Source organism: Mastigoproctus giganteus, chromosome 1 (genome assembly GCF_048544385.1).
Source record: "Mastigoproctus giganteus isolate SK-2022 chromosome 1, ASM4854438v1, whole genome shotgun sequence".
Lineage (NCBI taxonomy): Eukaryota > Metazoa > Arthropoda > Arachnida > Uropygi > Thelyphonidae > Mastigoproctus > Mastigoproctus giganteus.
This window is the reverse complement of record NC_143575.1, coordinates 171680398-171704611: the sequence shown is the minus strand read 5'-3', so window position 1 is coordinate 171704611 and position 24214 is coordinate 171680398. Positions and strand designations below refer to the sequence as shown.

General features: G+C 38.0%; 1 protein-coding gene across 3 annotated transcripts in view; it reads left to right on the top strand.

Moving 5' to 3' along the window:
• Positions 1–24214, top strand: part of LOC150091259 (Kruppel-like factor 3) — a 48137-nt gene that overhangs the window by 18987 nt on the left and 4936 nt on the right. For 2 of the 3 annotated variants that reach the window (XM_090375054.1, XM_090375038.1), the window contains exons 2-3: positions 8812–8898; positions 17186–18689. In XM_090375054.1, the coding sequence (XP_090231180.1) occupies positions 8818–8898; positions 17186–18349 (1245 nt within the window). In that variant the 5' untranslated portion in view covers positions 8812–8817 and the 3' untranslated portion in view covers positions 18350–18689. The remainder of the gene's footprint in view (positions 1–8811; positions 8899–17185; positions 18690–24214) is intronic. The other variant, XM_090375046.1, reaches the window with a different exon arrangement.

Below are 24214 nucleotides of genomic sequence, written 5' to 3'. Positions count from 1 at the left end.
ACGTGAATTTCAGATTAGATTAAAATAAAAGGAACTGCGCAATATTTTTTCTAAAAATTCAAACTGATTTAAAAATTGACTAATTTTACTTGGAAATAAGCCAATGATTTTAACCGCCCAACTGTTTTTCTATTGCTATAAAGTTATTAAATGATTCTTGTGAACTTAAGCGAATAGTTAATATAGATTTTATAAGGACTGTGCGATTGACGACGAATATAAATTATCGTGCATAGGTTCTTGGTAAATATACTGTATAATCAATGCTAAACAAAGACCAACATTTGAAACAACGAGATCGATAGCCTCAGTTACGCCTTCATGAGAAGACGCAGCTACGAAAGCTGCTTAAATATTCGCTTATTCTCTTACTACTAGACAGAAACAGAATGCAGATGTCAGTTTTAGCATCGGAACAGCTTATTCAACCCAGAGAAAATTGCTTAGTTCTTTTTTGATCGAGTCTCTTGACAAAGGCGAAGTCTGAAAGCTCCATTAAATAGATTTGAAATTTTATGAGATGTAAGGCGTGAATTAAATCTTACATAAATAGTGTTCATGTTATAATTCTGTCCAAAACTAAAATTAAAGCAAAGAAATCTGAATAGGAAAACTAGGACTTTCTTGGCTACTCTAGTGTTTCTGTAACAGAGTTTAAACTGTTTTGCAAAAAGAAAAAGGTCTTAATATTCTCAGCAGAATAACCTTCAATTTACCAGGAGTTTCCTTGGTATTGCACTTGTTTTAAACAAATGGCGTATCTTTTTAAAAGGTTGTTATTTATGTTATTTATTATGGCTGCTTTCTTCGTGACTTATTTATCCCTCGTCGGACGATGTCTAGCCATTTGATGATTAAAAATAGTGAAATTCGTTTTGTCATGAACACTGCTTCTGCTCGGCAACTCCTGACAGCCAAAAAATAATAAAAAAACAAAAACGCCCTACTTTTAATAGCATTTAGCGACTTAACTTCAAAATTGCAGCAGAAATCTGTTTGGCGAAGTCATTTTGAGGAACTATTTAAAAGAAAAAAACTGAAAAAAGCATGATCATTCGACATACCCACGTGTAATAATCATTGTCTACTTTGTATTGTTCGTCTTCCAGGGAACTGGTTTCCACCATGTGATTTGCGGCCCACCTGGGAAGCAAAAGCTCGGTCTAACATTTTGTTTGGATTTTTCAGTCTTTTAACCTCGATACTTTGCTCTTTCTCCTTCATTTTTCTGTCTATCAATTCTTTACACACTAACATACCATCCAGCTCTCTCTGTTTCTCTATATTCTGCTGTGACGTTGCTAAATGCGAGCTTTCCGACTGGCTATTGACTAACAGCTATTGGCTAACACTCGCAACATGTACGTGACATTCGGCCTCGCGCAGCAGTGAATCACTTTAAGTGTGGCGAGATGTGATCGGGCCATTCACCTTTCTGTATATATTGATAAAGTCCTCACATTCCATTCTTTGCAAAGAAAGCCTTTGACCATCTTCCTGGGATTATTGGGATCTACTATATGCAGAAGGTTTGGCACAAGCAAACAAAGTACTGTTTTGTTATAAAAGTGAAAAATAGAAAAAAAAATGAAATTCTTTGAAGCTTACAACATACCAATGATTCGAACAGTTCTGTAATCATTCATTCTAGTACTCTATTCAGTGGATACTTGAGCTTCAGTTCTATGGAAGAGCCTTGAAATGGCAAGTCAAGTCCTATTCTTGAATTATTCTTCTAGGAAATGTTCAAGTGTTTCTTTTGGAAACTTTATGAATGGCCTCTTACGCATATGCTTATATCTCTTGGAAGATTCGGCCTCAGTTTATCAATCGAATGTGGCCCCACTAACCACGCACCCAATCCTATCCCCCTCTAGTGGGTGCTCAGTTTTTGTTAAACCTATTTGACCTCGTCGTCCATCCTTGCTACCACTTTCAATTGAGGAATATTTGGTTCACAAGCACAGCATTTTGAATTATAAACAAATTTAGCGAGATTTGTTTATAATTCAAATTTCTCTACTATATGTGCTCAATTCGCGGAGGATTTCCATTCCGTTCTGGAAAGTTGTTTTTTTTTTTTTTTGTCAGCTGTAGCACGAGGCACAGAGGCAACCTAGGGTTGGGTTGGGTCAGTTTTTTGGGCCCATTCTTTCCCTCTCAACTTAGAATAGTGTTTGCAATCGCTGTTCTTTCATGTCGCGTGGACAAGGTTTAGGTTTGAGTTCCATCTAGAAGAGAGTAAGAAGTGGTACAGGAAATACCACGAAACGTTTGAGAATAATCTGTAATTCTTTAAGAAATTAAAGGTAAATTTCACTACTAACAACCCCTACTACAAATCTCCATTTAGTTGTTTCGTCACTCGTTTTTAAAAGTCTAGATTCAAATCCTTCGACGATCAGAGGAATTTCTTAAAGGCCTGGATGTTGTGGCCTTTGGCCATCTCAGGTGTAAGAGTGTTTTCATATGTGACCTATTTCTGGTTTAATATATCGCAAAACAAAACAAATTGCCTTTTTTAGATATATTTAATATTACAACTGAAGACTCTTCCATTCGTTTGTTTCATGATTTTTTGCCTTCATAAACCTATAGTTTTAGATTTGGGTTCATCTCCATTGAAGGACTGTTGCGTACAAGAGTTACGCAATCGACAACTAATTTGTTTTTCGCTTTCCAAAATTCCAATAATTCATTATTCAGTAGCATAAAACTAAAAGCTTATTAAATCAAAACTAATTAAGATTAAAATTAAAATCTTTAATTTAAATCGGTCGGCTGGTTTAAATATCGCATACCATAATATTTTTCAATTATTTTTCATAACGTTGCATGCCATAAACAAATGGTTTACAGATCTAATTCTAGCTTAATGAACATCCCATTTAGTTATAAAATTTCATTCAAGGGTAGGATAATTAGTTAATTATTTAATATTAATTATAATTCTCGTCAAAACTAGTACAAGGTCCCTCAAAAATGCATACACACCTAAAGTAATCAAAAATATATAGTACATAATTGAATAGGGGGCGACGATGCTTAGTGCGACATGTACCTGACAGATGACAGTACTGTGTAATGGAATGAATCTACATCATCAGGTGACAGGTACGCATGATTCCCTATTTTCTGAGCTGGACTTCGCTTATATTACGATTTTTGGATGAAAAGGTAGCATATAATATAGAAACTACTGATGTGTTGGGGTACATAGAAGATAGAAATAACAAAAGAAGTTTGAGACGAAGTCACCAACGCACATTTAACAAATCCCTGATAAATATGACATTTGTAGTACAGATATGCAACGGATGTTGTAATTAGTATCAGTAAGAGAGAGATCCGGCACAACAACATAAACTCAGTGATCACGTTATTATATACAGTATTCCTACATAACAACGAGTAGATCTGCCCCCCCCCCAGCCCTCAGCGCAGCATGGATTCAACGAGATTTCGAAATGGTGCCACAGGCACGTGGTCTCTGTTGGATTCAGTTGCATTCCGTATTTGTAAATTGGATTGTTGTGTCCTCTACTCCGAGGAACTTGTTCCACCTCATTCCACTGATGCTTAATTGAATTCAGATATGGTGATTGAAGAAGTCACTGCAGAATGCTGAATTCGCTCTCATATTCCTAGAATCAGTTCTGTTCTGTACAATTCTGACCTTGTTAAATTGTGCATTATCCTGTTGGATGAACCCATTCATAGATGGAAAGATGCCAATTACAGCCATGACAGGATGCGCCTAGTAGAAATCAATTTTTGGATAACCGGCGGCATCCATATGTTTACCCATTTGTATTAAGGGATCCAACGTGCACCATGAAGACCCCTCCCTACATCCTTACACCGCTATTGCCAGTATGCATTTTTAACATCTCACAGGATGGGTTCATGCGCTCATACTGGTTTGGCCATATTCTGGTTCTCCCGTCGGCGTGAATCGACAAAAAACCTGGATTCGTCAGACCAGTCAACGCTTTTTTTCATCCTCTACCGTCCAGTGTTGGTGGTTCTGAGTCCACCACTGTAACCGTACCTTCTTGCGGCTTTCTTTTTAGTTTTCTGTGGTATCACATGATGGGTTGATACAGTACCCGTGACAAGGTACAACGAGTTGTTCTGAAATGCCTCTTTCGTTACTGACATATGTTTTATCAGCCTCTCGCATTACCGAGTTGTTCCCCATCACGGGATCGCCCTTCGCTGGATCTTATTTGATTACTGAACCAACCTCGATATACCCGAGACGCAGTCATATGCAAAATCCAGTAGGGTTGCAGTTTTCGTGATACTCATATTGACGCATCTGGCGCTGATCATTCAAAGTCACATCTTTCGTCTTGCATATTCTCACACTGAATTGCACACAAACAGCATTCCTACGTATCTGCCCTTCTGTGTCATATCGCATTGTGCGCACACAATACTGTTACTGAAGGAGCGCTATGCCCTGCTATGCATGAAAAGGGGTGAGTATACTTAATAAAGCTGACACAGTTTACAATAGTTTAGTGAAAAATGCGACAGTTAATTGTATTCAGCAGTGACGTGGGCTGAAACGCATCGGCTACACTCGAAAATTAACAGCTCGACTACATCCTGCCTGTTATGATCTTGATGTCCATTTAAATTGGGTAAATGGAGTAATTTCTGAGGAAGTATGATGACAATGTATGGTTCGTAGATTTTGATCTACAATCCAGGGATTATTTGACTATGTAGCTTTTCGTGTGGCTAGTGCTTTAATGGGCCAATCAATCTAAAAGGAAATCGTTTTGCACAGTAAGCAATGAACGCTTAGTTCTCTAGCACCATTTAGTGATTTGTTGACGAGCATTTCACAACCTTCACGGGTGCCCATGTGAACCATTTGAAACTGTCTGGGCTTGTCCGATGAATGATGCTGTGAACCAGAATAAACTCATATTGGAATCCTTGAGAACTAAAAGGGAGTATGCCCTACGGTCCAAGTACTGTATTGCCATTCATTATAAAGTATGGAGAGATATACCAAAAAGACATCGTTTATCATTTCAGAATATTCTTTGATGTCAATTTCTAGGAAATGTAATGTACCTTCCACGTTCTTCTGCTGTTTTAACATGACCAGACTTGTGCCGGTAGATTGACCTAGAGTACGAAATACCTAGGTGTACGACAAGGAGCCATTCCAAAAAGTGAAGCATTAACTTCAACAGCTCCACATTATTATCTGTTAAGATAATAATGTGGAGCTGTTATTATCTGTTAAGATAATAATGTGGAGCTGTTATTATCTGTTAAGATAATAATGTGGAACTTGATATCTTGAAAGATCTGCTATTCAGATCGTAGTAGACCAGTTCTTATGGGCTCCAGTAAGAGTGTGCACAAGTGCGTGTTTACGGACCAGTTTGAACGTTGTGCGTTCTGAAAAATCCGAAATAATTCAGTGGGAAAATCCTACTCCTTCCGCCTCAGATTTACCAACTACAGCCCTGATTGAAAGCGGCCTTTAAAAATTCCTCCAGCCTCAGATGGATCCCTCTTCTGCTAATTTGAACATCTTGTTAACCTTTAACAATCGAATTTTTTGTAGCAACACCTATGCTTCTGCTTGAAAGCCTTCAATTGATCTTTCTCTCCCTAAGACTGAGAAAGACCTGATCTCAAGAATTATTGTCCCATATCCTTGATGTACTGTGTAAGTGAAATATTAGAAGGAATGGTGTGAACAAATACTTACCAGCTTGCTCAAAAAAATTGGATGTATCGTAGCCTGAGCAGTGTGGGTTTAGGAAAAATCGCACCACCTTTGGATCTACATACCAAAATACAAACAAAGATCACAGAAGATCTACATACCCAAATAGATCAAAGATCACAGTTTGCACAGAAACGTGTATTGTTACACCTATATAAAATCTCTTGTTAGATCCACACTAGGTTGTAGTGCGCCAGTTTACGCATCGATCAAACAGCGTTATCCGTAAGTTAATGGTCATTTACTAAAGGTCGCTTTGCAAGCCTTCTTTTCCATCCGAACAGGAAAATATTTGATGCTGTGGCGAATTAGATCGCAAACTAAATGAAAACGGCGACTGGAATCAAACTGCGAGATTTTCTTTCTGAATGGTAGATAGATATTTGAGCCTCCTTGAATGCCATTTACCTTCGCTGTAAACCTTTCCCTCCTACAAAGTCTTAATCGATAATTTTCAGTGCTCCTCAACTTTCAACAGTTCCATGCCTCTCATAGTGCTAAAAACAATAATAGATACCAGATTGATTTAAGACGGAACCCTTTGTTGATGCGGCAGCAATGGTTTCGAACTTCCAGCTCTCTAAAGCCATACCAATCCTAGATGACTGCTAACCTGCATGCAACTACACTAGCTCTAGATGGCATAGATTTTATCTCTGGAAGATTTATATTCTCACCAAAACTTGTTTTGTTGAGAAGTTTGTGACTTGTTATATCACAAGCGCTTTCAGATATCGTTCATGGATATTTTCAACAATAAAGAAAAATATTTTCTTTAAAATCAGTTAGCAAAAAATATAGTGGAATGAAAGTAAAACTTAGTGCCAATCAATTAGTTTTCCCATGAAGGAATCTTAGTACTGCTAGAAACAAAGAGAAAAGAAGAATGGTTGCAGCATTACTAGCTTTCATCATAAATAAAAGATGCTCCGTTTTTATGAATTCGAATTCTTTTGAAGAAACCTGTAAAATATAGCTCATCAACGAAAAAAACATTTCCAGACTGAAAAACAACGGGATTCGTGTTGCGTTAAAACATATAATCCTTGATTATTAGAAATTATTTTTGTTAAGTAAAGAAATATTTATTTAACATATTATAGACCTGGACGATGGACATTGAATTTTATGTAGAGTAGGTGGTAATGTGGTGGTTATAGAGCAGCAGGTTATCTATCTTCTACGCATTTAAGGTGATATCAGTCCAGGTGTGTTTGGTTTTGTTTTATGTATCAGAGGTAGATACCGAATCAAAAGACTTTGTTTTCCAAGTGTTTGGTGGACTAGACTTTATTTCTAAATGAATAATTAATCTTACCAAGTGCTTAGATATACAGCAGTGAAACTGCGTGGACAGTTTCACTCAGTATGTAACATGATATGCTATTACATGAGCTATAAATCAGGCATTCAAATGTCATGGCTGATAAATGTCGATTGAAACACTCTACCAAAAGTCATTCTAACAAAATAAAACAAAAACTTAACGCTCGGTTGTATTTTAGATAATAAATTGCAGAAAATGTGTTGGAGACATTTGTATTAGCTCTATTAACTACATGCTTGGAAGGCTACACCCATTAAAAGCCTTGAAATGATAAAATAGTTTTATCTTTCAGGGTTAACTTTTTGACGTGTTAAATTACAAAAAAAGAAAAATTCCCTTTTTGTGTAGAAACGGTTTTACACCAGATACAACTACAGTAATGGCGGTCAGCAAAGTGGTAAGAAATGTTTGTCAAAAAGCCTTTTCCAAATTTCATTAAAATAGAAGCGATAAAAATCCAGCAATTATTATTTCCTGCATATCACATAGGCTCCATATTCTGTAGCTGAAGTTGGATATTACGTTTGTTGCCTCGAGCTGATTGACTGAAAGAACGAATGGGCAATGTAGTAGATGCGCAGAAACAATTTTCTCAGTTGGCGCATGAAAGTTGGTGCTTTCGTGCTTTGTTTATTATTAATAATGGATTATTTTACTATTTGATAACGCGCATAAAATGTAATGCGTTGCTAAATAACTAAGTTGTCTAGTTGGGGTCGATACAGCCCTGAAATCTTCAGCCAGCGATCAAGCAGAGATTTTGAGTACACATTGAGGTGTATTAAACCACTTCGATATGCAACTTCAGACACTTGAACCACTTCAATTAAAACACTTCAGTGAGTAAATTGCAACTGAAATGTATTCGTATTTGACTAATATTGTAAAATTACCAAGAAAATTGAATCTAAGTTCTTTTATTTACTTTTATTTTTAGGAAACTTATTTTTTGTTATTAATATGGTAAATAAATAAATAAAAATATAACAGCACATATCCCTAGCTTTCGCTTAGTAAGCTCAAAGTTTCATGTTCTTTGGTTTCATGATCTTGGAGATGGACTGAGAGACCACAAAGCTTTTATTAGTACAGATAATCGGGAGTTTTAAACTACAGTAGATCTATTTCTAATATCCAGCAGAGCAGAAAAAATTGATTGCGTCTCCCAAGCATTAATGAAAGAGTTAGCGCCAGTTTATGACAGAAATTTCGTTCTAGAAGAGGATTGTTCCATGATTTTTTGCCCGAAACATCTCAAAGATTTTTTTGTAGGATAAGAATGATGCCGGTTCTAAGATCTGCTATATTTTCCAAGACTTCTGATGAAAAACAGTTAGGATGGCGCTATCAAAACAAAAAAAAATTGAAGGACTTCGAATTGCGCACTCTTGGAATATCCAGCTAACATAAATTGACATTATAATGGGATGAACTTTTCAGACAGTTTTTTGGCTTGTCCTGCCAGACATTCTTAAAATGCTATGTGGCCTCAATAGATCGTTTGAAAAGAGATTACAGGAATGGTTCAAGGCATAAAATGCAAAGGACTGCGACTTTTCTTTATAAAAAAAAATATAATTGGATTTTCTTAAGATAAAGATTTATTATTAAAATTGTTTATGGCATACACTTCGTTCGATCTAGAAGTATTCACACTCATAAGAGATATGACGGCGAAAGAACTTGAATGGTTTTAATTACAACACTGTACGTTTTCCTTTATTAGTTTTCAATGATCGACTACGCTTTGGATGAAGACGAACTGCAACAAGAAAGCGGAACTTTGACGTCGAAGATATCCACCGAGACGAAAGTAAGCGTTTAAGCATCCTACTTAATAAATTAACAGTAAATATACTAAGGCTGAAAGTGTGACTAATTCCATGATATATTAGAAAAAAAGGAGCTTAGTGAATTGTTTAAATATAAATTCTGCCTTTCTCTAAGGAGGCTTCGGCCCCAAAAACTTTCTCCAGTTTTAGCATTCGAATGTTTCTTAATTGGTAACACTCTCTCTCCCCTTCTGAAGATATAGTAGAAGCTGGACCACTGCGAAGATTTTAGGTTGAGGAGAAATTAAGTGATATATAGGAAGTGCAATTTAGGAAGAGGGCTGTGGATTCTGTATATGGACTTCTATATTCAATGATTGTAGCGAACTTGGGATTCCTTCTACCAGAACAGAAGACGTAAATCGATACTAAGGCATTTAGATCGTCCTTGCTGTCACCCAAGGCCTACAGCAATGAAGTTGTGTCGAAAACGTACTTTATTCCATCTATCATCATACGTTTTATAACAGAATGTAGTAAATTTTCTAATGCAAATAATTCAATTATATGCCTTATTATTTGTTTTTTGATGTTCCAGCATGACCACATAGATAAGATAATTTTTCACTGTAAGAAAGTGTGATTTCCATCGAAAGGCGATCGTTTCAAGAACTAATATTTTGCTAGTACTTCTCCCTGGTGCTTTACAATGACTGAATGAGGCAAGTGTATATCAACGCCCTTAGCATACATGTTCCACGGACCACTGCAAAATTTACTCCGCTTGAAGAAATCGTGTTTCTCTCAGGATTCGCACATACTGCACGCTTTGAGATACGTGGTAATTACACACTTCAGTTATTTCTTTGGCCATTTCAGAGTCTTGTGAGTTAGTCGCAAGACTCTGGACTTAGCAGAGCTCGTATCTGTCGTGCAGGCTGTGACTCAGATACAGAAATAAGGGATTGATCTTTGATTAAACTGAAGATGTGCAAATTGAACATCGCCAGGAAGTCTAACTTCATCTTGAGGGCGTCCACCTTCCAGATGAGGTTGAAGAATATATGAGATTAATCGCGTAAAGAAATGAGATGAATTCCCACTATTTTTTCACTTTTCTGTTCAGTATTGAGTTTGAAGATTCCAAGCCGGTCATGAGGGTTATTTTATAATTTGAAGAATAAAACATGCGGTCTCTCCTCAACAGCGGAGCCCAAAATGAGGTCTCTTCTCCCTTTGAACTAGCAAACACGTTGAATATTTCTAGGAAATAGGAGTTATCTGATTTACAAATACTCTGAAGAGACACACTGAAATTCTTTGGGCCCGTGCAATTTAAAGAGAAGTTTTCTTTGACAATGAAAAATATTGTCATAGTTATTCGCCTTCTGATGATGTGACACTTTCGTGGCTATCGCATCATATTTAAATATTAAAAGTTTAGTCTCAGTGATTTAAGATGTTAAAAATAGCGAAATAACAGAACAAAAAGTGAAAATTGCTTTGCATCACTGAAAAATGCCTCGTTTGGAAGAAATGATTGAATTAGTTTGTCCACCATGATGATGTAGTGGATTCACCTCTTGAACTCGAATGGAGTGGTCTGTGTTCGAATCCTTCAGAAACTGGAAGAATGCTTAACTTCCTCTTCAGCTGGTGTTATAATTAGCCCATCTCAGTTTGGCCTCTCCAATGAGTTATTCCACGTTTTTTCAATCGTAAAATGTACCAACCTCTGAACGTACACTTGTGTACATCGTATACACGATAAAAAAATCAAAGAATATCATCTTAGGAAACAGCGCAATATGAGCAACTGTTTTTTTCTCATATTGCGCGAAAACATTTCCAGAAAAATTCCCGAAACAATAACAACAAGAAGATATATTTATTTAGTTTCTTTTAATATAAAACTCAAGGAATGGCGAACACCTGATTTCAGTAATAATTCGAGAAACTTTGAGCTATTCCTTAAAAGTAGTTGAATCCATTCGTGAAGGATCAAAGTCTCAAAGGGAATGGTTGTATTCCAACACCTTTAGAAGAGAACGATAAATTCTACCAAAATCTTTCACATGATTTTTCTGATTTAAGATTCCTTCCATAGCAAACTTCTCTGGAAGTTCTTTAATAGTACAACATATTGAAGGTTCACGAAGTTTTTAAAGTAGTATCATTAAACAATTTGACATTAAATCTACTCAATATGAATTCAGATGCAGTCGGTCGGTTATATACTAGCTTAAACGAATGCTCTTTTATAAAAATACGTCTATAACTGGCTATTTTGGTTTTCAGAAATGATTTGGAGAACTGCCATATTGTTTGAAGAATATACGTGGACGTATAAATAAGCATTCTTGTATAAATTAAATGTTTGGTTTATTTAAACCAAACATTTTTAACTTGAAGATAGATTTAGTATAAAACCTTAAATTCTAATGCCAGAGCCTTTTCCCGCTAGAAGTGTTCTGTATTAAAGGATGAACTTAAATTATTTAACTAAGGATTTACCGTGGATCCAGTGTCATTTCCTTCCTTGTTAAATCAATCAGATGGCGCACACCGGGTTCTAGAAAAGTTTTCCTACCCTAAACATGTAGATCGTTTACTTCAGTACACAAATAAGTAAGAATAAAGGTAAGATTTGATCAAAATAAAAGATGTTTACTGAATGCAGAAAGCCAGGTACATCAGTACATCAGAATAAGTACGATATTCTCCTCACCCAGCAGCGATGATAAAGCGTCTTGGCATTCAGTTCAAAATACTTCTCCTTGCCTTGGTTAACTGTTCTCGTAAAATTGGCATGGCTTGGCTTTGTTGAGGCATGGTTCTGAGTTGTCGCCCCATCGTGTCTCGGACATTCTCAACAGGAGAAGAAGAATTAGAGATTTTAGCAGGCGAGGAAAGCATATTGACATTGCAAAGAATCTGTTTGATATTAGGGGTATGTTGTCGAGCACCGTCCTGGTGGAATAAAGGATTATGCAAGTGGTTGGAGAAATAATAAAAAAGGACAGTACACTTTTAATTAAGTATTTTCTCAAGATAATTTCATTATCTTGAGAAAATACTAACGACGAACGGCTGCCATAAGAGATATCACTCAATATCATGATGCGTGGTGAATTTATATGCTATTGTTGAATACAAGCAGGAACAGCTCTTCTGCCAGGTTCTCTACTCTTGGATCTTCCTGTAAATTGCATGAAATTGAACCGTGAATCATCACTGAAGACTCTCTTCATTCACTTTGGATCTATCTTTGCACCATTGAGATAAAGCACGCAGTGACAATGTTAATGTAATTCTTTCTCTAGTGGTGCTTTCCCGTTGATACTAGGTGTCTCAAAGGTGAATTGACATTATCTGTCAGCGAAATCCTGCTAACAAATTATCTGGTTCTCACGTACTTGATGTTTGTCTGGATTCTCCAGAACCACATCTGTGGGGGATATTCTCTTATCCAAAGGTGCCAGCATTAACCAAATGTCCGAGGACGTCGTCGAATATGAACAGCAATTGTCCGATTGGACAACTCAACTTTACGAAACCCAACTGTGTGATCCCTTTTGAAATTCATAACTGTTATATGGATACATGATTGTACTATACCGAAAGAACATATTTTCGGACAGTGCCACTAACTATATTAGGGCTGGACAATTTTTCTCCCACTTAGTGAATGCAAGGAACAATTGCATTTTAATATACGAGGTGTAGATAATTAAGTTATAGGAGAAAGCCAATACCTTCAAATAAATATTTATGAAAATTGTATAATCCAACATAAAACAAGACATGGCTTGTAAATGTTGTCTTGTTCTGCCCCCAGAAAAGCAAACATAAGTAAGAATAGGTGTGTTACTGTCATGTGAACACTGCCAATAATTTTGGCAGATTTATTTCTCAAATGTTTATGCATTTGAGAAATATTCTTTGAGAATCCCTGTACATTAACACGAAGATTATTTCGGGCTTGGAAGATTCCTCTGAAAGACGTGATGGTCTCTTTCTTAATCATTAAATAAATACGGGGAAGTCAAAACCCACTTTGAGACTAAACTGTAAATGTAGCGTTGTCTAGTGGAAACCTCAGAATTAACAATCGATATTTTTCATTAGAATGAGCTAGCTCACAATACTATTGCATCCAGGTTAATCCATTCAGTTGGAATCATCCTAAGTTTCACAATGAATGGGCAAATATTCATGGGAATTATCCGGCTATCGAAGTCTCTCGCTGTATTTGAATTAAAAAGGGGTGAAAGGCTCGTACGTTGTGGAGAAACACTGCTTGAAGAATTTATAAAAATGATTAGTTAGTAAAACTTAAAAAGCTCCAGCTTGTTGCTGATCCAAGATATATTAAATGTAGCAGTTAGTGAATTAGTTGTAATAGTGATGGATGACCAAAGCAGTTGCGAGTTTTAAAGGAAAAAAGCCCGAGAGAGGGTGAGTGGTCCTGGTCCTCTTTATCTGCCCTAGGGCAGACCCTAATGGCCGACGGTTGGGTTGAATTGAGTTTCATCTTTGTGCGGTTGCCATGGCTTCTATATTACGAAGAAAATTCTGTGTTTTAAAGTTCAGTATCTGCTCCAAACTCAATGATATTGAGATAGCTTCCTAAATACAGTTTTCATAGTGAAATGATCAACATCTAACTTGAAGAAATATCGAAATTTTCGAACAAACAAAATGAAACCAACAACTTTGCCACAACTCGGTAAACTGACCATCGTCGCATCTGTGGGGATGTTTGGAATGTACTAGAGAAAGCATAATGCAGAGAAGATATTAACGCAAACCACATTATCCGAACTTCTTATTGGACAACTGTTCAGATAATTAAGAACAAGAGGAGCAGGCGGTTTTGACACAAGGTGCTCTATCGTCTAGAAGACATGCCGCGCGCAACCATTTTATCAGTTGATGATATCACATTTGTGGAATTCGAGTTCCGATCGTATTCTCCAGGTCTTTCTTCCAATAAGTTTTATTTTTTCCCCAAAATTAAAGGAACAGGAGGCGAAATTAAATGTCAAAGAACAGATTCTTTTTCAACTGATACTAGAGATTCGGCGCATCTTTCAGTGTGAACAAAGATCTAGGCAAGTGAGTTTGATGACATTTATAGACCTCAATAAGGTGATGTTCTCTAGTTTCTTGTCTTCCATTAAGGAAGGATAAGCTTGTTACCTTGAGGTAACTGAGAAAATATTTATGATGAGCTATTAGTTTCCTAAGCGTTAGAGGTTGAGGTAATGTTTCAGTCAGAATCTCTTGTATCATCTCCAGCATAGAACGGGGGCTGATTGCCTTCACGGATGGTATTGTCGTGCTACAGGCACACAGCATAGGACAATAAACGACTTAGACTTACCGATGACTCGTACGCTTCCTCACACTAAACAGATACTACGATAAACTTTGGCTGGCTATACCCCTTCTGTATCTCAAGAAAACAATTAGAGACAGAGTGAGAGAGATAGCTGGCCCCTTCTCGACATTACCAGGTCGTATCTTAATCTTCGTACATGATATGAATCTGCCCTCTTGTAGATTCTACTTAAAGGCAACGTCGAGGATCAAAGAAGCCCATGCGTATGATTCCTACAGAATTTAAGGGTAGAGACGAGTTACAAGACGTTTCAATATTTGTTTTGCATTTGTTGTTAATATACAGCGAGTTTGAGGATTTTCATTTGAACCATTTCCTTATCCTGATCTCTCAAATGCTGAACTTCGGTAAGTTTCAAATATACTGCGAGGGGAGAGTTTAATTTTCTATTTATACTCCAGAACGATCAAAGAAGGTCAGAGGAATTCATAAGACACAGAGAATACAATAAGATCACTATATTTAATAGGCATACGGATTCGAAGCAGGGGTCATTCAAGAGCGTGCACTACATATATTCGTGCATGACCACGAAAATATAAAATAGATTTGGATTTCTGCAAAAGAGGAACTTCATCAGTTTTGGAGGAGATGTCTTGACTATTTCCAAACGAAACTCTCATCACTTCTCAGGCTGTTCTTTCTGGTTTACTTCAGTGATGGTATCAGGTTATTTAAAAGTGTAGTGATCAGTCGATTATTCAGTTTATTACACTTCATTTACTACCCTTAACGTAGTGTTTGATTGGATCTCTTAAGATACGCGCTTGTTCTGAATGAGTAACTGCTAATTGTTTTTTTAAAGCTGTGTGCATTGAGTTTTGATTAGAAGGGTTAAGTAGCATAATAATTTGGGAATGTTGATGGACCACGATGGAAGACTGCTGTGAGGTTAGGTTTTTAATTCATAGGTCTTTCTAGTTTTTGCATGTCCTCTTGTATTCGATCGTACCAATCTGATTTTTGAAGATATTCAGATAAACCCTGTTCATACTTTGTTTTAGGGTCAAGTTATGTACCAAACTAGATCGTATAGGAACTGCTCATAAACATTTCGCAGTCTACGTTGAGGTTTATGATAGATTTTAAATTAAAGTACTCGTTCCATCTTCATGTGTCTGGTTTGCGATTTCTGTTTGGGCCCTTCACCCCATTCAAATATTTTTAGACAAATTTAGAGAGTTGTCTTCGACTTGGAATGGATCTATATTTCTTTACTTCAGGAAAAAAAAAAAGGAAATGAAATTGCCACTCACAGTAGTAAAACAATAAAAGTAACCCAATTCAGCTGAACTGACCATATATGAACAATTCATTGCTAAACTGCAAGAAAAGATTTTATGTTCTAAAAGTAAATACGGTTCATATCCCATCTACCAATGCGCAGATTGAGCGAAGGAAAACCAACCACGCAGGAAAATCTTAGCGGGCAAAGCACACGTCAAAGATAACTGTCGTTTTCATTTTGACACAAGATCTTATTGTAGACCTCCGCGATATTCGTCTGTCTTACAGCCCCACCCTTCACAAGTGCCTGCTTTTTGCTCGCGGTACATATAAAAGGTAGGGAGAAGCAGGATGTCGAGCCGGAGTATAGTCATCTCTTCCTGTGTACTTTGCTAAGGTCGGAAAGATTTTGTTCAGAAAGCAGGTTTCGCACGTACTCAGAGAATCATATTTTCAAAGAACCTACACGTGGAAAGATGGAGGAGGTGGGGGAGTCGTCAATTAGTTTACTCAGTCGCCTTGCTTTTTTGTGCATAATAAAAACTTTTTAATTATTTGTAATTTCCATAAGGGAATAGAAAATGAGATTTGAAAAATTAAACCAGTTCGCGTCATTTTTGTGTTAATTATTTTTATCCGCAGCAGAAGAAAGAATGCATAATGATTGTTGTAATCATCTACCTTTGTTATTATCAAGCACGATTGTTGTGAATTATTAATTTTTTCAAACAATGAAAATATTATCTTTTTTTAATTGTTAGTAAATTGTCCATTGTTACGTCAAAAAAAATTTAATTCTTCTTCTGAAAAATGGGAAAATTACTTTTATTATCATAACATAGTGTTACAAGGATGAATGCTCTGCAAATAAGTTTTATAAAATGATAATCAATTGATTTGTTGATCTGTAAACACGTCCATCTTGAATGTTATGGATATATAGCGAATAAAAAAAAAACAATTCTCCATAGCATTCAAATGACCTTAAATTTTATTATGTTGATATATTTTTTTAATGGAATAAGTACTCTATTGATATTGCCACTCACATCAATAATGCAAGATAAAATTAACCCAATATTCGGCTATCTTTTCAACGTTCTAATGCCACACATAGGAACACTTGCTCGAAACAATTTAGCTATTAATGGAACCAAAGTAAACAGTTCTTTTCTATGGCTAATGCACATGTCCTTAATCACGCATGTGCACTGAATTCGTTATAATTAATATCACGAAATATACGGGAACTTATCTCAAATTAGCGATACATATATAGCTTCTAATTTCTCTCCACCCATCTTTTGTGCTGGTACCCAGCTGGATGTCCAAATGAGCTTTTATACCGGAAGATAACTCCAACACTTTCTTTCAGCCTCGCGGGGGAGGAACTAAAGTCCTATTCCAACGCATGCGCTCTTTAGAAAGTGAATAGAAATATATGCGACAAAACTTTCTAATAGGAAGTGTAAATACGCAAAAGATTTTGACAATCTGTTAAATACTGAATAATTATTTTAAGAGAGGGGTGGTGTAGTTGATTTCGTCAACAGCTCATTCATAATTCTTTCTCCCCCCCCCACTTAAAATTCAATTTATACGATGAACGAAAACACAATAATCTATAATCATAGCAGCTTCATCTTTAGGTGGTAGCTTCAAGCGTTTTCTCACCAAGATTTTCATTCTCTTTCCAGATGTGGCAGGACATTGAAAGTGTTCTACTGGGCGACATGACGGTAGCCACCACGGCCATCATTCCAGAGGTCCGGATGGTGCCTAGCACCGTGTCAGCGGCGGGGGACGGAGGCGGAGGAGGTGTTGTAATTCAGTCATCGGCGGGAAGAAGAGGTCCTCCTGTCCTTCCGACGGTGCACACTTCCTCGGCGCATTCCCAGTGTCCGCCTCCCCCTCCGCAGTTGTCAAGGAGACAAGACAGCAACCGTCTGGAGATGGAGTTCGGGATCACGGTGGAAAATAGCGGCAAGCCCCTGTACCACGACGACAGTGCCATGGCAACCAACAACAAGTACGACTTCGGCCTCGCGACTCCCATAACGGACAATGCGGACACGATCAGCTTCTACAACAACGTCTACTCGCAGCGCTACGCTTCCATGCCAGAACTGAAACAGGAGGAGGGGCTGTACGTAACGCAAGTGCATCCCCGAGAACCCCCGAACACCACCGGTTATCTAATAAGTCAGTGGAACACCTTCGCTAGTCCGGTCCCAGGGGTGAACAGTCACACGTCTCCACCCTCGACTCCCGACAACGCAGTGCTCAGGTATTCGCACAACGTGGGTCAGTTCGACACCTACCTGCCATCTCACTCCCGAGGTCCCGGCGCGGCGATCAGGCCCCATCTCGCCCCGCACGTGCAGCAGCAGCAGCCGTTTCCGACTCCCTACCCGCCCCAGGGTAGAATGGTCACGCCTCCCACGTCCCCGCACTTAGCGGACCTCCTGGCGGGAAGAACGCCGGCGGCGGCGATGACGATGCTCTCCGCCTCCGGCTCCATGGACCAAACGGTTGCGGTGCCGCCTCCGAAGCCACGCCGTGGACGTCGAGCCAGAGGTCCGAAGAAGGTGACGGTGCACACGTGCTCGTATCCGGGCTGCACGAAAACCTACTCCAAGAGCTCCCACCTGAAGGCGCATCTGCGAACCCACACGGGGGAGAAGCCCTACCAGTGCAACTGGAAGGGATGCGGCTGGAAATTCGCACGTTCTGACGAGCTCACACGGCACTACCGCAAGCACACTGGCGATCGTCCCTTTCAGTGTCGGTTGTGCGAACGAGCATTCTCCCGGTCCGATCACCTGAGTCTTCACATGAAGCGACACGCAGAGATAGTCTGACCCCTCCTCGGTTTCGCCGATAACGGCACGTCTCCCGACCAAAGACGCTCAGAAGTCATTAGATCGCTGTGAGTGACTGGAGGCGAAAGGTTAGACTAGATAGAGCCGGTGGCCGGACTGAACCTCCGTGTGGAGGACTCTTCATTTTCCTTTTATTTTGTGACTGCGGGAACGGTTTTAGTAAGTTCCGGTCTTTGTGCCAATGTCAAATGTGCCAGCGGACAGGTCTGGTGAACTGCGGGTTCGATCTGGTGCTCTGAAAGACAGCCAACAGGAAGTGGAAACTACACCCGTCGAGTGACCCTGTGCCTCTTCACCGAGCGAGGAGCGAACACATTTAGTAAGTACCCGTCCTCCGAGTTTAATTTCTAATCTATCAATCTTGTAAATTTCCTGCAGACATCTCTGTGTTGGCTGCGCTGTAGATTAAATCTGTACAAACTTAAAAAAGAACCTTTGCTCAAACGGCAGCCATAATATTTCCATTTTAAAATCGGTCTTCACTGCGCATGTCTCAGTTTGACATACGATTAATCAAATGAAGTGTATGATCGTTCTCAAACAATCACGAAAAAAAAAATTGAAATAATTTAGTTAGGGATGGGTTTATCGTCGGTCGGTGTTATTGACCTCTTAGAGCGGGTAGAAAGGCTCGCGCCACTTACTAGGAAAGACTGGCGTTTTCAATGAATCTTTTAAACAAATGGCGTTTTTCATCTGGGACATTTAATGTCACACGAATTCAGACAAAGGTAAACTTCATACGATGGCGTTATCTGCTTCGTATGCACTAGACGGTTTATGACCGTATTTACTCGCGAATTTTACCTGAGTTTTTTTTAACACCAAAATTGAGCTGGATAATGACTTGACAATCTGCGCTAATTATGATAACGGATATCCTTCAACTACTCAAATATATAAAATGTTATAACGTAGTAAGATTGTACTCTTAAAAAAATAATAATAAAAATCACACTGCTCATGCGCAATTCAACTTTTCCGCTAAATGTCAGGTAGTCACAAGACAACGCGTAGCGTCTTTCCTCGGTGTGCAATGACGGAAGGAGGACGAAGAATGAAGGACTGAGGTCAGGTGAATGCGAGGGAGGATCCTGTTTGTCGAACGCCGTTTGTACCGGCGAAACCACACATGTGGGTTCTTTGCCAAAAAAAAAGGTTTTTGTTGCGAGCAGAGAAGTAGACGTGAGTGGACCGAGGGATTAAGGTGTTCGGCACATCGACCGGATTAAGATGTTTTGTTCGCCAGATGACCGTCCGCTGGACGTGTGAGATGAATTAGAAAAGCATTGCTAAGTGACATGTCATTAGCCTCCTTTAAGGGTCAACCGTGATCCTAAGTGGAAAGTATAGTTTGTATTAAAGAAAACAGGGGCACACACACTCAGAAAATGACGTAAGAAAGACCTTCTAGTGCTTCTGACTTGAAACCTGTCTTTCTACAATACGCGCAGACCGAGCAGATATTAAATGGTTCCTGTGGATGCCAAGAAGTTATTTTCTTAAGAAAATTGAGTGTTTGTTTCTTTAAGGATCAACACCTACTTTATCACTTCTTTCATGCAGTAAGGACTTTGTATGTATTCGCAAAATTTCTAATCAACTTGCGTACATTCATAAAATATGCAAAGAATCCTGCTTTGAATATAACCCGGAAGTTTTGTGGTTAAATCGAGAAACCTCTGAAAAAAGTGGTCTTTTAATTTTTATTAGACTTTTAAATAATTTCCTCAGCCCAAATAAGTCATAGTTAGAAGTCTGTAAAGAGGAATAAAATTATTATTTTCCTATTCGCCAGACTCGCATCCTTTATGACAACACGCCTGACAAAGACACAGCACCCTGCATATATTAACGCGATTCATAAATATCCTGAAAGTGGAGCAATTATTTCCTACATCACAAATAACTGTCTTTAGTAATGTGCATAAACACAATGTAAACACGTTCTAATTTGAAATATCCGGGTGTCTGAACTTTAATATGTACGATGTTGTTTTTTCCTTCATTTAGTTCCATATATTTGACACGTAACTTTGAAAAAAGACATACAAATGAGGTGGTACTCATCCCCCCGAGCGACGACTTTTATGCGCAAACTGAGAGCATTTAATTTCTGATCATCCTACATTGCATTATACAGTTTATGAAAAAAAAATAATAATAATTTTCGGTTTCTATTTGTGCAATTTTAATGAAATTTGGGAAGCTGGACAACATCGTTCCAAAACAGCCAAATATAAAATATCATAAAAATCTATCGACTGAAAGTCGAGTTATTGCATGCGGAAGAACGAACGGATAAATAAATAATAACTGAGAGATTTCTGTTGGTCCAAATTCAGTTAAAATCGAATTACATCTATAAATCTTTCTAAAAGAGCTAAATATGAAATTTGATCAAAATCCGTCCATTGGAGTCGAATTGTTCCATGCGGATGGACATGGTGGACAGTAAGCACTTTACGCATATACGCTTAAAAAGTATTCCAAATAAAAACATCACCAAAAAAACAAATATTTAAGTATGGCTAGTCTGCGATCTAAGTCATTTTGTGCGTATTAGCATATATGCACCCATTGTGTCCACGATGACCGTCCGTCCGTTGGCATGCAATAACTCGACTCCCAGTGGATGGAGTTATTTGAAATTTTATGTTTACACCTTTTAGAAAGATTTGTCGAGCCTTCTCAAATTTAATTAAAATTGGATCAATAGTAATTCGGCAATTATTATTTATTTTTTTCCATACACATTAAGTAGGGTACCCATATACCTTATATTTTTACTGAATCATTGGATATTATGTTTGTTGCAATGCGCCGGTCGGAATGGTCCTTGACACTCAAAATGATAGATTTAACACCATTGCTACTGATTTCAATTAAATCAAAGATATCCTGTCTAAATGGCGTGGAAAGTTCATTAACTTACAATTTTTTTACGCTGATTGTTTCGATGATATTGGTGCCATTTTCATTTGAATCATTTAGAATCTGTCATTTGGGTATTTCGCCTTTGCAAATTGAACAATAATCCCGGAAGTCTACTATCAGCCAGCGTAAATGGCTAGATAATTGAAAATTTTGAGGGAAAGACCTTTATGTACTAAAAATGAAGCATAGGATTTTGATGTTAGCCAGTTGTGGTTTGTTTTATTCTGTTCAGCTGTAAAGATATCCAACAAGTGATCAATATCTTTCAAAATCGCAAGCCATAATTCTTTCTGGTATGTAAGTGGATTTGGCTTTCGGGACTACTTCAAGCGTGGTGTTCGCTTACTCTGTAATTAGGGAACACGATATCAAACTATCAGGGACGATCATACATCTCTGGTCATTATTGGAGGCCCTTTGATTATTTAATGTTGGTAAGATCCTGGGACTGAACTCTGCTATTCATAGTCTGTATCTCAGGCAGCCTTTCAGCAACACATAAATATACCAGCAATGATCTTGTGCCATTGAGGTTCTTCTCTTGCCCTCAAGTCCAATCTTTCCCCAGTAGAGACCATCTGGGACATACTGTACACTTAACTCTACACCTCGGTCATCTCCAACTGTTGCCCATCTTGTAGCACAAATACGGCAAACCGGTTAGTAATATCAGTGGTAGACAGTCAAACAGTATTCACGATGCCCATCTTCTGAAAGTACACGTCTATTTTTCCTCACTCGTGTACCATTCAAGTTAAATATATAAGCTCCTTCTGAGGAATGTATTTTAGCCAACTTGTGTTAGCTGGAAAACACTTAACTGCATTCCAATTAGATAACAGATATGACTAGTCCTTTCTCCATTCCATTTTGTTATTGGCATATACAGTTTAGGCTAATTATAAGCAATAGAGAAATGAGAGTTTGCCTTTGTTCACTTACTGTGAACAACGTCCTAAGAAACCACTTTGCCTTCTGGGTGTCTAGCGCAAGTCTTGCGGAATCAGAGACAGGTGGGCTTTTGCTATTGATCCAACAAACACGCACGTTAAAGATTTCGAATGTTCAATCGCCAAAATTTAAAAAACAAAACAATGGAACCCAAATTCCAGAGAGTTTAGATTTGGTAAAATTGTAATTATTAGAGCTGCCTTTGCAAAAACAGCAATATCGGATAATTACAAATTTTTCTTTGAGTATATCTTAATAAAAACCCATATATAAAATGTATCTTCGGCAATAATATCATGGTAATTTTGTTGCTCAGAATGCATATTCAGTTTCTTTTACTAGTGGAGATTTTTCGAAGTATTTTTTCCTTCTTAGAACCGAGTATAAATAGGTTTCAGATTATGGCAGCCGCTTCGGGGTTACTCCGGTTTTTACCCCTCATCCAGACAACTCGCCCTCATTAATAAGCTGGTGAGCAAAGGTCATCAGCTGAAGAAGAGAAAGAATTCCCGGATTCTTTCTTGTATTGTTTCCTTGTACGCCGAGAGAGTACTTAATATAACATATTAAGAATGAGAGTACAACGCAGCTTCCCTTTTCCCTCCCACTCTTTATTCATACTGTTGAAGTTATCACCAGGACACACCCTGCGAAATCGTAAGTACTCGTTACAGTGTTTCATTGGACATCGACCTTCATCAAGTCCAACAACAAAAAACATTTCGAACATGCTGTGAGGAAATTTACTTGGACGTGAGTGTTGTGTCAATGGATTCAGTTTCTGTACACACAACAAAGAAGCAGATTTAAGTGAACTGGCAAACACATTGGCTTCGTAATCTTCGAGGTTCCATTACCTACGCCTGATAATTTCACCGGGAGATATATTGGACTTGTGGGTAATTATTTACGTTGAATAGAAAGAGGAGAAGGGTCTGCTTGAGATAATATTTACATACAGTTCATCTAAATCATCTGTTTACAGCCATTAAACTACTTCCAACCGCATTTGTCTCGGAGGGGAGTCGTGATAAGGACATGAATAAGTAGTCGAAATAACTAAAGTTGTCCAGACATTATCGCCGATAATTCTTTAGCAAGCTGTCTTTTCTTCCTCGCGTGCGTACAGACACCTTAATTACATATTGGTTTATTCTTTTTTTTTTTTTCTTTCTGAGAACTGCAACGGATGAGGGAATGAACTCTTTTGTTGTCGAGTTTAGGTGTAATTAAATGGCTTGTGGAAGAGGACTTAGTCTTTTCTGATTTGTTTTTATTAATGTTTATTTCATGTAATGCATAAGCAATCAGGGTTGAGGGGTCCCATTTCTTCGTTCTAAAAGCCCTTTAAATAAGAGCCCAACGTGTTATTCATGTAAATCGAAGCACGCTATTAATCCCGACAAATGAACTTTCAAAAGCTGCCTTCAACAGTTCAGAATACTCGACTTGAGCATATGCGAAGTCCGTTCTGTGGCATTTGTTTTTCGTTTGTGGACACTTTCTCAATGGCTATTGGAACAAGCAGTCCATAAATAGTGGACATTCAAAAGTTTTGTACAGGTTCTGCAACTTTTTTTTTTTTTTTATATTCTATGGTCCGTTTGGAACCTTTCCTCAAGCATGAAAACCTGAATTTGTGGGGGAGGGAAAAAGGTTCCTCCCGTCGAGGGCTTTTCCCACAATGACGAAGGAGATTATAACCACTGTATCAGTCGTTGATTATATCTAGATATAGAGGGATTACCAAACAGATCGTATTGGAATGTCTTTATGGACAACGAGTATCAGTTCTAGTTGCTGCTGGTTTATTACCTTAATCATTCAGCATTCTATAAATAAATCCTCGTATAGAAAAGGTTTAAAGTGGTATTCTTAGTTATCTGGCGAGAATACAAGCGCCTCTGTTTCATAAGCTCACCTTTGCTATGTGTCGTTAAATCATGGAGCCTGGCA